Source organism: Sitophilus oryzae, unplaced genomic scaffold (assembly GCF_002938485.1).
Source record: "Sitophilus oryzae breed Bouriz unplaced genomic scaffold, Soryzae_2.0 scaffold_1625_pilon_pilon, whole genome shotgun sequence".
Lineage (NCBI taxonomy): Eukaryota > Metazoa > Arthropoda > Insecta > Coleoptera > Curculionidae > Sitophilus > Sitophilus oryzae.
Genome location: NW_022146309.1, coordinates 215,676 through 232,248, shown reverse-complemented (window position 1 = coordinate 232,248; position 16,573 = coordinate 215,676). Strand labels below are relative to the sequence as shown.

The 16,573-nt window shown below is 34.1% G+C and overlaps 1 protein-coding gene across 2 annotated transcripts in view; it reads right to left on the bottom strand.

Moving 5' to 3' along the window:
- LOC115880548 (A disintegrin and metalloproteinase with thrombospondin motifs 7-like) overlaps positions 1-16,573 on the bottom strand; it is a 38,005-nt gene that overhangs the window by 7,419 nt on the left and 14,013 nt on the right. For both annotated transcript variants that reach the window (XM_030897776.1, XM_030897777.1), the window contains 10 exons: positions 16,289-16,538; positions 13,040-13,249; positions 11,859-11,970; positions 11,349-11,470; positions 11,163-11,292; positions 10,925-11,063; positions 9,324-9,450; positions 9,148-9,259; positions 8,824-8,986; positions 6,833-6,969 (listed from right to left, as the gene is read on the bottom strand). In XM_030897776.1, coding sequence (XP_030753636.1) covers positions 6,833-6,969; positions 8,824-8,986; positions 9,148-9,259; positions 9,324-9,450; positions 10,925-11,063; positions 11,163-11,292; positions 11,349-11,470; positions 11,859-11,970; positions 13,040-13,249; positions 16,289-16,538 — 1,502 coding nt within the window. The remainder of the gene's footprint in view (positions 1-6,832; positions 6,970-8,823; positions 8,987-9,147; positions 9,260-9,323; positions 9,451-10,924; positions 11,064-11,162; positions 11,293-11,348; positions 11,471-11,858; positions 11,971-13,039; positions 13,250-16,288; positions 16,539-16,573) is intronic.

The following is a 16,573-nucleotide window of genomic DNA, read 5'->3' as shown; positions in this document are numbered from 1 at the left end:
GAGTGCCATGGACATAAATGTCAAAAGGACAATGACTCGAAATACTAAAGTGTGTTGTACCAAATTATTCGTAAAAAAATGCTTTTTCCAATTGTGCTAATGAGCCACCCTTATTCCATTTGAAAAAAAATAGTTATGATTAAAACTACGATTTGGGCATATTTTTACAGGTTTTTTTACATTAGACCATCAAATCTATTTTTCCAGAGCTCCTCGATTAATAATATAATTACTGTTTTCAAGACAGCCATGACACTCTGAATTGAACTTTAAAATACTATTTTTTACGCGGTAATGTAAAAAGTTGATATATGATATGTCATTCTATTTAGAGTCTTATTTTATATCGAATAAAGTAAAAAAAATACCGAAGGTGGCCTTTAAAAATCCAAAATTGCAGTCATTGCAGTCACCGGCAAGTGTCCGAAATCAATTATTGAATATGTCTATTTTTCTTGTTGTTTGTTTTTTTTTCTACTTTTTTTTGCTTGTTTGTTGAATTTTTTGTTACTCAACTTGAAATGTTTATGTCTTGCAGGAGTGATCCCTTGGGGGATCCTCTGTAATTGCATTGGTATCAATTATGAATCAAGAGTTGTACATGGCTAATGACCGTGGTGATCGATGCCTAGGAAAAAAATGAATATGTGGATAAATCATATTTAAGTCATATTACTAACGTACCAAATCTAGTTTATTTATCTGAAAAAATCAAAATGTTTTAGGGGGAGCTACTTTTGAGAAACATTAAGTATTTTCTCATCTCCTAAAAATTGATATAAGATCTTGTCAGAATTTGATGTAAACCATCGGGAAATATTTTCTTCTAAACTAAATTTTAGTTTTTGACGAATTCTTATATTTATTTGTAATAAATGACATATAAGGTTCGCCAACTTGTCATCGACTGGTTTCAAAAGCAACTGTGAGGCACTAGTGCGGGCGCTAGCCCATGTCTCGTGAGCAGTTATATGCCCCTAAGTTTTTGTGCGGCGTTTTATTAAATATGTATAAGAGCTTAAAAACCAACTGGTCACACGCTCCAGATCGTGGTCGTTTAGTCGCTATATTGAAAAATGGCCGACATGTTACTAATTTCTTATATATTTTAATATCTTCCTAACAAACGGTCGGGATTTTAATTTTAAAGGTTATTATAATTTTTTGACCGCAAACAAATTTTGTAAATACGTATTTTTTAACTGTAGTTCTTTTGAGGAAAGTATAATTTAAAAATATGGAACCATGGCGCGTTTTTAAGCACTGATAAAAATTCGTTTCAAAATAATAAAAGTATATTTAAATGCAAAAGACGTACCTATTCGCAAAAAACGCGCAACAAGTATAATTATTCAAATGCAAAAAATTAAGATGTTTAAGCAGAAAACTTACTAACTTATGTATGAGGGTTCTTGCATTGGTCTAAAACACTACTTTTACATTTACAAAAGTCGCAACACATTATTTTTAATTTTCTACAGGGACATACAGTTTCTCTGAAGCACATCTGGCAACTACATGGACTAGAAAAGTCTTCGGGTCCTCTAGATCAGTGATTCCCAAAGTGGTCCAGGTGGACCCCCAGGGGTCCACGGGAGACTTGCTGGGGGTCTACGTAGGCGTGAACAAAAAATGGGGGTCCATAAGATGTTAATGGGGGTCCACGAAAATTTATCTGCTTTTGATAGTAAAGAGCAAAAATGTAAGCATAGTTTTTATAAGGGCCTACCTACATTGTTTTAAGTACCTATCTAAGCAGATAATATTTTAATAAGGCAAGCGACTGTTACTTGTCCAAACTTGCGTATTCGATATTACGTACAATTTCGTGTACAGACTTGCAAAGCGCTATCCGCCCGACAATGCTTAATGCTTGTTCAGACATGAACTTGATCACCACTATAAATACTTGATGCCAAAGGCAAACGCATTCATTTGTTTCCGGAATTTCGAAAAAAGGCGGAATTTGGAAAAAAAGTTGTGAGAAAATTTATATCTGTGTTTGCTAGTGCCGGAGAAAAGTAAGTAACCTACCTTTTTTTTTTTGTTATAGTACTTAAGTATTTTGTTTACGTGTACTAGTCGGTTGATCACAACGGCCTGTATAGATAGGTAACTTAGTAACTTACAGATATTTTAATTGTCCTCTTTCGATTTGAAGACAAACACAGCACGTTTTATTCAATTGTTTTTTCACGAGAGAAACACTGCCTCTCTAAAAAGGCCGAATAAGCAATATTGCAGAGCAATTAATTTTGTAATTTTTCTTGCAAATAACTACTAATTTTATAAAACAGTAATTTCATAATCATTTTAAATTGGTTTTGAAGTAACTATTTTATCAAAACTATTCCTTTTCGGAAAGAGCGAGCGGTGCGCGGGCGACGGGAAAGGGCGGGGCTTGGACTTCGATGCCAGTTTGTCACGTTTTAACAATGAAGCCGCAGACAAAAATACGCAAATACACGGAGCGCGTGAACTCATTGATTTAATAAAATGTTAGTTATCGTTTTTATGGACAATTTTGGGATTTCGACTTTTATTTTTTCCTACACAAATATGATCAGTATTCGATACTGAGTACACCAATTTTTATTTATACTATTAAAAATTAGTGGTAAATTATGTACTTTAAAATTGATACCGTTTTGTGAAAACGTATGTATTTGTCTCAGCGGTTTATTAGTTGGTCCCTTTACAAGCCGTAATTCTATTTCCGCGTGCTGACAAAGGCTGCGGTGTGATACCTATATTAGAGAAAAACTTGGTTACTAAAACTTTTTTTTACAGGTAAGGTAACTGACACGAAACATGGCTACAGCAAAGAAAAAATGTCGACAATATAGTATCGATTATTTGAAATATGGTTTTGTTCCATCAGAGGCAGACAAACAATTGCCCATGTGCCTATTATGCAACAAAGTTTTGAGCAATGACTCTATGAAACCATCAAAGCTCGAAGATCATCTAAAAAGGTGTCATACTGATAAAATAGGTAAAGATTTAAAATATTTTCAAACATTGAAAGAAAAATATGGAAAGAGACCCACCATGCACAGTATGTTCGCTTCAACATCTCAAAGTAACGATGATGGCTTGCGGGCATCTTACAATATCTCATTACTTATAGCAAAATCTGGAAAACCGCACACTATCGGAGAACAATTAATTTTACCCGCTGTTGAAGAGGTTTTAAAAACTGTTTTGCACAAATCTCCATTTGACGTACTAAAAAGAATTCCATTAAGTAACAATACTGTACAAAGACGCATTGATGAAATGAGCTCTGATATCGAAAGCTTTTTGTGCAATCATCTGCAAAAAACTCATTTTTCTATACAACTGGACGAGTCAACGTTACCCAGTAATGAAGCATTACTATTGGCATATGTCCGATTTATTGTTGAGGAAGAAATTCACGAAGAATTGCTATTTGCCAGAACTTTGGAGACTGACACTAAAGGCGAATCAATATTTAATGTCCTGAGTAATTTTTTTACGGAAAAATCGATCCCATTTACAAACATTATTTCAGTGGCAACAGACGGAGCTCCTGCAATGGTCGGGCGATATCGTGGGTTTATAAGTCATCTCAAAAGAATTATACCAGGACTTACAGCTATTCATTGCGTAATCCACCGACAACATCTTGTGGCAAAACATTTAAGTGACAGGTTGAACCAATCTCTTCATTTTGTAATAAAAGCTGTCAACAAAATCAGAAGCAATGCATTGAATACGCGTTTATTTGCTCAATTGTGCGACGAAAATGATGAAGACTTCCAACGACTGCTCTTACATACTGAAGTACGCTGGTTGTCGAAAGGTGCATGCTTAACGAGATTTTACTCTGTTTTCGATTCCATATTAGAGTTCTTAGAAAGTAGAGATCCAGATTTAAAAGAAAACTTGATCAAATTCAAAGCAGACATTGCGTATTTGACAGATTTGTTTAAAAAATTTAATGATATTAACTTGCAGTTACAAGGGGACAGCCTGAATTTAATAAAAACAAAGGGGATAATTTCGGCTTTTCTTGGGAAATTGAAATTTATGAAGCAAAACATTAGTCGGCGCGAATTCTCTCAATTTCCAAACTTGTCGCAGGTAGAATGTATTGATGAGGATATCCATACCTACAGTCAACATTTAAGTGCTCTGCATGATGACTTCAAAACCAGGTTTGAAGATATACTGACGATGGATATACCACCATGGATCATAAATCCATTTGATGAAACGGAAGTGGCCAATGTTGTATTACAAGAGGAGCTGCTCGAGCTAAGCACTAATGAGGAGCTGAAGGTGAAATTTAGAAAAGGCTACCCAACATTTTGGCTGCAAGCAGAAATACCCGAAAAATATCCTGGACTGTGGGAAATCGCAAGGAAATTTTTAATAGCTTTTCCCTCGTCATACCTTGTCGAAAGGAGTTTTAGTGCCGTTACAAACCTCTTAACAAAAAAGGAGCAAATTAAACATCACAGAGCGGGGGATTTGCGGTTATTGCTCACAAAAATAAAGCCAAACATTGATCGTTTGCTGACACTCCATCAGATACATCCTTCCCATTAATTAAAATTATGACCTGAACCTATATTACCTTAATATTTTTTCTTGTAATTCTATTCTTTTAATAAATAAAGTGATATAAAATGTACCATTTTTCGTTTTTATTTTACATATCGGAATATAGGGACAGAACTCAGAAGTGACACAATTTTTATTTTTTGGCGACTTTAAGAATGTGGTAGAAATGTAGCAGCAGGGGGTCCACCGAAACCAGTAAAATTTTGAAAGTGGTCCACGAGAAAAATAAGTTTGGGAACTACTGCTCTAGATCGTCTGTTACTTGTGGAATCAAAATACCATCTCTTTCTACATAACCATAGTTCAACGGATTAAGTTTTTCACTCGGTTTTTCACATGGTTCCAAAGCATGAATCCATTTGTAGCATTGCAAGTAGCTCCGTTTTATGTAAAGACAGATTGATCTTGAAGGTTGGGCCAAATCTTGAAAGTTTCGTAATTTTTTATGATGGAACTGATGGAAACGCAACTTATCTATTGTACTCAAGTTTGATGAAAGTGCACGAACCAAAAATGATTCTGCTTGTTTTTCCATTTCTTCGTTTAATGGCTCTTTACCAAATTCTAACAAGAGCTTTTCAGCATACGATTCTGCTACTTTCAGAGCTGCTCATTTTGTACTAACCTTGCTTGTAGTGTCGCAACCGGTTAAAGAATGAATAGCAGGTAAAGCTGTTAAAACATTAAGAGGTAATCTGCCATCAAACGAGTGAAGTGGAATATACCGCAACGTTTTTCCTACTCCAATGGCAACATAAAGCTCTTTAAATCTTGCACTTTTCCACTTCTGCAAGTAGTGGTAAAGTGCACTAACAAAAACATCAGTATCGGTAGAACAAATAACTACGTTCTTTACGTTTGTAGTCAGTATCATGTGAGAAATATGGGTTAGCATTCTGTCATCCGCTTCTTCATGATCAGATTCCAACGTACGTTCTTCTTCAATTCTGCCATTCTTTATACTGAAACACTTTGGCTTACCATTTTTAACAACGCCACCCATGTAAATCGGAATTGATGCATCTTTTTTTCGGGATACCCAATCAACAAGGTATGACTGCAATAATTCTTTGTTTTGACAGGAGGCCCAGTAAGCATCAAAATCCACAGGAAGTGGTGTGTTGTCATTTGGTGCTCCATATTCCACAGGCTGTTTCCGCGATCGCTCAGCCCTCTCAAATCCTTTCACGCTTTTTTCCTTGTAAACGTCAAAAACAATGTCTATGCGCTCGCTTTTATGAGAGGATTTGCATATGGTACTCCAAATGCTTCCCACAAACTCTTCATATGTTTTCAGTGTTAAAGATTTAGCTGGTACCTTCCTTGCAAAAGCCATAAAGTCTATGATTGTTGCTTTTCCCGCAGATTGAGGAGTTTCGGATTTTGCCGGTATTTGTAACTTCTTTTATAGTTCATGAACCAGCTATATTGTTCAGATTTTGTTAAAAATCCATTTCTTGTTAAAAACAAGAAAGTAGAAGTTAATTCATACGATAAAAGATGATTTATGTCATATCCCCGACTCCGTACAATGTCAATTAAACGTAGAGCATAGGCAGTACCATTTTCGCGGCGACACAGGAGCGGCGTTGTCAATGTGACAATTTATGCTACACAAATTAGAAAAAAAATTAATCACCTGAAATTACTCACAAGTATGTGTAATTTCAATAAAATTAAAGAAAATATTCCATATTCCTCCGCTAAGTGGAAATGTTAAAAATATCCCAATAACTAATAAATTTGTCAGTAAATTAATTACATTTTTTTTTCTTCATAAGAGGAGTAAGTTGATCTTTAAAAATGCAAAATCGGAGCACTTTTTACGGAAATATAGTCAAAAAATTTTTAGAATTTGGCAGCCATTTTTAAATATGGCAACAAAATGACCATGTTCTGGACCATGTGACCAATTTTGTCAATTACTCCTAGAGGTGCTTAACAAATCCCCGCAACAAAATTTAGGGGATATACAACGGCACACGGGGCTAGCTCCTAGACTATTTGTCAATAATACGGTAACAAAATAAAATACACTAATTCGCAACAATACACCAAAACATTTTTAATTTTGCATTGGATGCGCGTTTCTCTAACCATGTTAGCATCATCAGCAGGTGATTAAAAGCAAACGAGTTATTAGTGAAAAAGCAAGTCTTTTGGTATATTTTGGTGAATTAGTGTTTTATTTTGCTGTTGTAACGCCAAAGATTTCAACTGCCCAACTGTAATAATACGGTACCTGTACATTGGGAATCCTCTACAAGTATTGATTCTCCCTTTATATTAGGATTTTGTTGCAGACATTGTACACTTCTTGTTCTGACACCGCCTTTTTTCTTACATGCGTGACATTTACCCCAACTGCCTACGTTCCATCTAAAATAAATATATCATGACCTGTTCATGAACTGCTTTTGAATAGACCCGGTTTGACACAGACCGCTTTTGAACTGTTTTTAACAGGGTCTATTCTGATGATAAGCTGTACGATAGCGGTTGAAAACTGTTCAAAATCAGTTCAGAAGCAGTTCATGAACCGGATATAATTTGACGCCAAACGGCCGCCATCTTTTTTTTAGGGGCCTGGTACCGTACCTGGTACCTTACCCTTTGGTAGGTGATTCTTCGAATAAAATTAAGATAAAAAGTTCCTATGAACATATGCCCTAAAATGCTTTCCGATGAAGTTACAGTCCTCCACGAACGGCTAAATAAAAAAATTATATTTTGTTTGATTTTAAGAAAATTAGTAAAGCGTCTTTCTCAAAACTTGGTACTTTTATACACATTTTAAAGCCAAAGCGAATGGACATCATGTAAAATTCCGTAAGAGCCCTGAAAGGATACTTTTCATTAGGGTACAGGGTACTACTGCTGGTATTCTATTCAGGTATAAATAATTTTATCTTTATCATTTTTAAACGTAAATATCTTGAAAACCGTTGACCGTTTCGAACTAAACGAAGAGCACCTTTTTTTACATATAAAGCTTTAATTTTCATCTGTTGAAATTAATGTATCTACAGAGAAGACCAGGCTACTAGTAACATAGCAAGTTGCCGGACGAATTTGCGTTTACCCGACTTGCGTTTGTACATGGAGATTCACTGCCGGCTAGTCGGCTGGTCAGGTGCAGTTGTGCTTGGACGGGTCGGTCGTGACAGACTAGGAATACGACGCGAGGAGTGCCGAGTATTTATTATTTTCATTTTAAGTGCTTACCTTCACTTAAGGTAACATTTAAAATAAAAATAGTTAAATATTTATTATTTGAGTCAACATTACAAGCCAAAACTAAAAATAAATTCTCTAAACCCAAAACTCATTTCCAAAATTAAAAAATACATCAATAAAATTAAAAAAAACTAAAATATTATTCTAAATAAAAAAAAGTTATAACAAGTGTTCAAAAAGTCCACCTTCCTGTGCTAGACAGAAACCTAGGCGGTCGTAAAATTCCCGTCTGACATTGGCTAACATATTAGGGCTAATAGTTTGGAAAGCCTCTCGTATTTTTACTTGAAGCTCATCCAGAATATTAGCCCTATTATGACCATATACTTTGGATTTTACATAACCCCACAAAAAGAAATCATTGGGAGAAAGATCTGGTGATCTAGCGGGCCACAAAATAGTTTCATATCCACTAATTAAACGGTTTGACTAAAACGGTAAAGAATGGCAAACCTATTTTGGAAATACCATTTTACAATATGAATTTTCTCACGAACTTCGTAAACATCCATTATTCTACTTAAAAAATAAATTTTACACGAGAACTGTCGCGAGAATCTATGTATTCGTTTTGACTATTAAAACACGAATAAATACAAATTCTGAAACATTCTTATCACATTATATATACCTTTTTTATATTATTATATATTATTATATTATATATATTATATTATACCTATTTTTATTTTATCGCATTTTTTCGCCTGCTTTTTATCCGGCGGACGGGTATACGATAATTCGTCCGGTTCTGCCTATGTTACTACTACGGTGGTCCGGTCTGTATAAGGACAAAAGAAGTACCAACAGTAGTACTTTCTATCATAATGGAAAGTACTCTTTCTGGGCTGTTGCGGAATTTTACACTATCACCATTCGGTTTGGCATTGAAATGTGTGTAAAAGTACTTAGGCTCAAGAAAAACGGTTTGCCAATTTTCTTAAAAATAAAAAATATATATTTTTATTTATTTACTACAAGTAGTTATATATTTACCTAGTATGACAGGATTGTTCGTTACACTTTTTGGAATGTTGTGTAGGTTTATTAATTCCAATACAATAGGTTGGACTAACCATGCCACCTTTTTCTTCCATACAGCTCCATATTGGTTCTTGAACACCACCACCGCATCTAGCACTGCAGTCTCCATACTCTCCTATACCATACATTTATTTGATCATAATTAAAGTCATATTTATAAAAAAATATACATTCAGTTTAAAAAAAAAACTAACAAAATATAAAAAATATCTATTCAGCTATTCAGAAAATAGTGAATGTGTCAAAATATTTCCTTTATAAAAATATTCTTATTACCAATTTCCCAACTATAAACAGGGTCATATTTATTTCTTTCCTCCGGTTCTGCCCATTGGTAATGGTATCCTGGGTTTGAAAATTCTCCGATGTTATTTTTGAAGTACATAAGCTACATATTATATAGTGCTTGTTTTAAAAATAATAGAAAAACCAAGAATTACATTATTTATTACCCATACAACTAGATCAATACTGGTGGGCCCGTCAATAACTATATGATCTTGTTCCATATTCTTGCCTTTTGTATAATAAAAACCTTTGGTTCCAGGAAGTTTAAATGATCCACGAAATTTGCTATTACTACGAATTGAATGAAATATATTATTTAAACAATTAATGGAGACTAGGTTAAACTGTACCGCTTTACACAAAAGTTAAAAAAATGCGAATATTTTTTTGACCTCTTCCACATCTTATATATTTATTTCAGAGGTACTTATTAGCAATATTTTAACAGAAGCATCAATTTTACATAACCCTTGCAAATTGTACGATTTAGGAGGTCGGTTGCCAAAATCGTACCACTTGGCTTCTTATATCTTACTTACCATCTGAAATATATCTGAAACATATCCAAATCAAACCACTCCAAATTATTGATTGTAAGCTAGATGCATTCTATTGATTGGAGAATTTTTGTTAATATTGGTCCTACAAGCATCAACATAAAATGTGCTGAAGTGCCGAGCTGCCGTTCTCGGAACAAAAATATTCAACCTATTGGGAATATCTGAGCAGTCTATTTTATCATGAATAACACCATATAGCGTCTTAATGTCAAATATTCCGCCGCGATCGACTAAAGAGGAAAACGAATGACGTTCCAAGAGTTCATCATGAGGGTAGCCTCTAAAAAGGCAATTTTCATCTATTTTAAAAATTAAAAAATTTCAGAAACCGTCGCTGGATACTTTCGATGTTTTTTAATATGTGTCTGGTAACATGGTGACCATATACCAGATGCGTAGTCTAACTTAGATCTAACAAATGTAAAATATAATAGCTTAAGTGCCTCAGAGCTGGAAAATTCTTTTCGGTTTATAATAATAAAATCCAAGGCTCTAAAAGACCGCTGTACAATCTCCGATATGTGTGGTACAAAAGACAGCCTGCAATCGAACAGAACTCCCAAATCTCTCGAACAGTCATTTCACGTCGCATTTCTTCATTATAGGTATAATAAATATTTTTTGTTTTAAGCTGTAAGAAACGATGGAGCATTTTTCAATATTTAAGAGAAGTTCGTTATCTGTACAGCAGTTCACGATTCCTGAAATTTGAAAATTATCAACAGGGCTCACCTGTGAATAAATCTTTATGTCATCCGCATACAATAAAATGTTAACATTTGAACGTTCAACAACACTATTCATGAAAATGTTGAATAAAAGATGACCCAGAATTGACCCCTGGGGAACCTCAGAGGTAGCATTCACCTCAAAAGACATTTGACCACAGCATTCCACAATTAATTTCCTGTCACTCAAATACGATTTAAATAAACTTAGGAAACTGAAGGAAAACCCAAAGTTTCCAAATGGGAAATCAAAACGCCGTGATCCAGCTTGTCAAATGCCTTTGAGAAATCGGTATACACTACATCAACTTGATGTCGATGGTCAAACGTTTCCGCAATAAACTGCGTGATGCACATGAGATTTGAGGTCGTCGATCTACCCCTAGTCAACCCATACTGGGAGGGGGGGGAGGTCAACAAGAACCATCGATAGGCGACTTCCCCCTAATATATTTATTGATAAAAATAATTACTCACCCTCCTTTGTTTAGAAAAAACGTTGGTTCCTTCTTGTTTTTATCGCTAATTGCCAGTATATTTACTGATTCCTCAAGTTCTTTTATAAAGATCTTTCTTGATCCTACTGGAATGTTAGCTATTGCTTGATCCGGAGGCACTGCAATATAATAATATACACGACCGAGTTTAAAAAGTTTTTTAACTTATTTGTTATTGTTAATTTAATCTGCTTAGCTAAAATAATATAAAACATTACTCTTTTTAGGATCTGACACTTCCTCATTGTAAATCCCATCAACAAGTCTACAGGTGGTTCCATCACCATTACAGATGCCGCATCTGTCCTCTATAGCTTCTGAATTTATTTTTAGGTCACAACCAACTGTCTGAAAGTTTATTAATTTTTATTATATAAAATAAATGGAAGTCATATTCATCCTACTTTACAATGTCCAGCTATACACAGATTTCGAGTACCTGGGTTACATAAGGTTCCATCTTTAGCATTTCCAAAATTAAACAGTCCTAGACCTTTTGTAAAACATATTAACGTACATGGTGAATCTGATAAAAAACGGAGTTTATTATAAGCTAACAATATAACCATAACCATGTAACGTATTCCAAAAAGTTTGCAGCAAATCTTAAAAAATATTTTGATATGAATTGGACATACATAAACTGTTATGGCGACAAAATACAAAAAAAATCCTTTAAATATTTAATAAGTTGAGTTAGAGGTATAATTAGGGTTTCCAATTTTCGAGATCGGTATTGGGATCCCGTTTCGAAATCCCGGGATTAGAACCTATAATCTATATATTAAAAATATTTAGTAAGTAAAATTATTATAAGTAAATATTATGAGTCGATTGAGCATAAACTTAATGTAAATTTAAATATGTTGCGAACTTTTTGGCACATAGTATATCTCTAGATTTGTCATAATTACCAAAATTATAGACGGCCGTCCAATGATAGGTTATATTTTCTGACTTAGTAGATTTTAAATCCTGTTCTTTACATTGCTGTTCACGAAATGAAATTGAATCCTCTGGACATAGCTGGAAAGAAATATTGAAAGATGTATTGAAGTTTAGAGTTGGGGGTTGAAACCTTTGGTGTTACACTACAAAATAAAACACAAAATCACCACAATACACCAAAATACTTTTACTTTTACACTGGACGCGCGTTTCGCTAACCATGTTAGCATCATCAGCAGATGATTATAAACTACAACAGTTTATAATCATCTGCTGATGATGCTAACATGGTTAGCGAAACTAATAAACTACAAACAGTTTATAATCATCTGCTGAAGATGCTAACATGGTTAGCGAAACGCGCGTCCAGTGTAATAGTAAAAGTGTTTTGGTGTATTGTGGTGATTTAGTGTTTTATTTTGTTTTGTTTTGTAGTGAGAATGAAGAACTAAAAATTTCAGAATTAAGACCTGCTGGTCATTGCATACTGGGAAAATGCACGCACACCACAAAAATATCAAGTTTCAAAGTTGTAGATCAATTTATACAGGGTGGTCCGAATTGTATTCCGGAAACTTCGGCAGTATATTCTGCAGATAAAAATAAGTAAAAAAGTTAGCAGATGTTAGCAGATAAGTAAAAAAGTTAGCATCATCAGCAGATGATCAAGACAGATAGTCTTGATCATCATCATAGTAAAAGTGTTTTGGTGTATTGTGGTGATTTAGTGTTTTATTTTGTATTGAACTACGACGATGAGTAATACCGTATATTCGAAAAAAACGGCGTCAAAGATGGTTCGTGAACGAGAATCGATGATAATTTTGTCGAAGTCAATCTCTAGATGTCATTTACTAAGAATTGATATAAAACTTATCAAAAATTGACACTAATTATAGAAAGATTAAAAAAGGATAGAACTTTTCCAGATACACAAATCTATTTACAAAAAATAATTCTTTCTTTAAGGCCAACTGGCAGTAAGGGCTATTAAAAAATAAAGAAGAGCAGAGGCCAAGTAAATAAGATCTAGGGCTTGACCTCGCCAAAATTATGATCGATTTCCATCCTTCGGCCATCTTTCACATCGTTTTTTGCGATATTATGGCATTGATAGAGACTGTATGAAAAATATACTATATATTACTTGTGTGTTGCATAATTTAACACTTTTTCTATCACCAATGCAGTACTTTCCCCTGTTGGTTGGAGTTGGATTGCTACAATATCTTTCTCTATAAGTTACACCTCCACCACAAGTCCTGCTACATGGAGACCAATCAGTCCAGTCGCTCCAACCACCGTTGATAGCACCAGGTCTAGAGCCCATAGCAACACATTTTTGTTTGTAACACCACTAAAATATGTTTTTTGCTTTACTTGTGATTTTTTTTTCGTTGATATTATGATTCATATTAAAAGGCATTATGATCTATATCTATAACGTCCTCTAATATTTTTGTGAGGCAAAAAGTTCCCTAATAAACCTTTGACAACAAAAATCATGGAAAAGTATACCTCTTCCACTATAAATAATTAAAAAATATTGAAATAATGATGAAGGAAATCTAAAATCTATTATCTCGGGAAATAGTTTAACATCTATGGAAATAGTTGGCTATTCTCATTGAGCTGGTTCGGATGGAAATAAATTTAAAAAATATATATGCTACAGTATACGTCAGAAATCAGTGATTGTTAAAAATTACTAGTAAAAGTTCCCATTTCCTGATTTGCTAAGACTACGCCAGTAAAAGTTCAACAGCTATTTTTGATACCAACTTTTACTAGTGAAAGCTAGTATTCCCTGGAGGATAACAGTGAGCTTGGAAGATTCTATGTTTGGAAGATTCAGTTTGCGCTATATTCAGTTGGTTGCCATATGTTGTAAAATATAAGGATAAATACGGATAAGTAGAATAATAGGCGATATAAGGATAACGTTAAATTGGGTTAAACATTGGCAACATTGACAGACATCTGACGTAAATTCATTTTGTTTTTTGTGGTTATGTATAACTGTTTTGTTATCGTTGTAAAATGTGCTATGCGGAATTTTCCCTAAATGGAAGAAAATTTCTGTGAAAAATTAAAACAAAATCGGCTCTCGCAAAAATGTAATAATAAATTTTTAATTTTTGCAATATAATAATATATAATATAATATAATCATAGCAAAAGTATACTAGCCCTTAACAGGCGTGGTCGGAAGTTTTAGCACTCCAGGCGTTGCGGAGTCCCCGGGCTCCAAAATATACAGGTGCTCTATATTAGTGTTATCATAACATAATTTATTTTTTTCGTTATATATATATCGTTAAACACTTACAAGGAAATATATTTTTATTTTCACAACCATATTACTTGCAAAATAAAGTAAAAAATACAAACAAACCAAAAGTGATACAGTTTGTACAAAATGAACATTATGCTACTTTTCATCGCATTTTACAAAAAGAAAAATAAAAACAAAAAAAAATACTCATAGAAAAACGTATTCACCAAGGTGAGAACTACAAAAAAAGAGAATACAACCACCCCTAATGTAAAATTGCAAAAAATTGACAAGTGTTTAAAAACAAATAAAGTATAGCTTTTATTTAGGAATCTTGGGTATTGTTTATGCATTGAAGACACACTTTTCTTGAACATTTGATTGAACAGAAATATTTTTTAGTCGGTTCAGTTGCGTCACTCTCGTCTAAAGTTTCAGTAACCTCCATCTCATCTTGATTATCAGACTCATTGGCAGACATCTCACTCGCCATGTCGTGATCACTTGTGATAAGATTTTCTGTTGTAACATGGCCCTCAGGTTCTCCATCTTGGCCAGAAAACTCTTCCTAACTTTCATCAAACCATCTTAACATTTTGTTTCTTCAAAGTTGGTATCTGTGGCTTTAACCACCTTTAATTTCATAGACATAGTCACTAAATTGATATCATGATACTAACGGCGTCGTAGAGTCCCACGGACTCTAAGGTGTTTATTAGACGCACTTGCCGTAATAACAGATCGAAGTCGACTCAACATCCGATGGGTACCACCACCATAGGAAGCTACTAGACGACGCGCGTCATTTGGTCGACAAATACTAAAGTTATTAAACAATTTATTTTTACTAGAGTCCCAGGGACTCCGCAACGCCAGTTAAGGGCTAGAGAAAATTTATTAAGGACCTTGAACCTAGTGACCATGAACTTATTAAACGTTTTGATGTGCTTGATTGAAGTGCCGGGTTTGAAAAAACTAATTAGCTCCAGTTGGAGAAAATTCAGGCATTCTTTATTTCCTCCACGATGAAGAACTTTATGAAAAAACCTTTTACCAATAAGTAATCTTATGTTTATGAATGGTTTTTTAATTGTTTTGTACAATTTAAAATGTTTATTATATTTTTTTTAATATTTAAAAGGTTATAATGTGTCGTTACTTTCTATAATTTTTAATAAATATACTAAAGTAAGTTGTAATTTTAAGATATGTGAATCAGCTTGAATATTAAGGTGATCCAATATATTTTTATTTGTTCTAACTTCCACCAACGCTCTTCCTCACCACAATCACCCTGTAAAATACCGTACGATCGAAAAAAAACAGCGCTGTTGGCTTGGGAATGACAATCCGTTACATTCCCCATATTGTTTTACATATAAAATGACAACTACCTTCATTTCGTAGCATCGCTGACGCCGTTTTTCATCATCATTGTAGAATAAATTTTACTGACAATCTTTAGTAAATGTTATTTTTACTAGTGAATGTTGGAAGTTACTAGTAAAAGTCGATAAATTTCTTTAAAATAAGACACTCCCTGGTTCAATGCGTAATTGTTAGTGAATTTTCGAATTTCACTGTAACTTATATATTTATCCAGTCTTCATCGGAAAGGTTAAAACAAGCCAAAAAATAAATAAAATTATTTTCTGCCGATATTTGAATTTGTTTTCCGTATCATAATGCGTGTGTAATCGACATTAGCATATAACGAAAGAACGACGAGATTGCTTAGAGATTCGTCTCGCGCGGATCTCGTCAGGTCTGTACGCATCATAACACAGTATAGCCAACTATTTCAATCATTGTTCCTCTTCGCAGACTTCATAATATATTTATCTATAGCCTGAAAATTATCCTTCTGTCCTTTTGAAAATTTCTTGTCACCTTCCGGTTATTATCATCCTATTAACCCTTTCGGGACTGAGGCTTCCCGGAAAAAAAAATTGCCGTAGCACTGAGAGTTTCTGCAGTGCCATAAAGAAGCATTGAGTTGATGTCGTGTATACACCCAGCCGTCCCCGACGCACTTTTTTTCCTGTCGTCTATGCACCGACAGTCGTCCCGAGAGGGTTAAGGCTCTTTATGTATAACTAACTATTACAGCATATAGCTTACTTTGCTGTCTGCACATTTTGTACCATCAACAGGCCCCTGACCTTTAATTCCCGTACATTTAGTATTATTAAATGTCCGACATATTAGGAAAGAACAAAAATCAAGTGTTGTGGGATGGCAAGCGCCATTGCTTTCAGGAAACATTATTCTACATTGATCGTTTTCATTATAAATCACTCCTGGCATATTATCAACGTAAGGAAACAAGTTTGTAGTAGGTTCATCATCAAGGCATTCACTTTGCTTTGTTCTAAATTGATCGACATTAATAAATTAGTATAACAT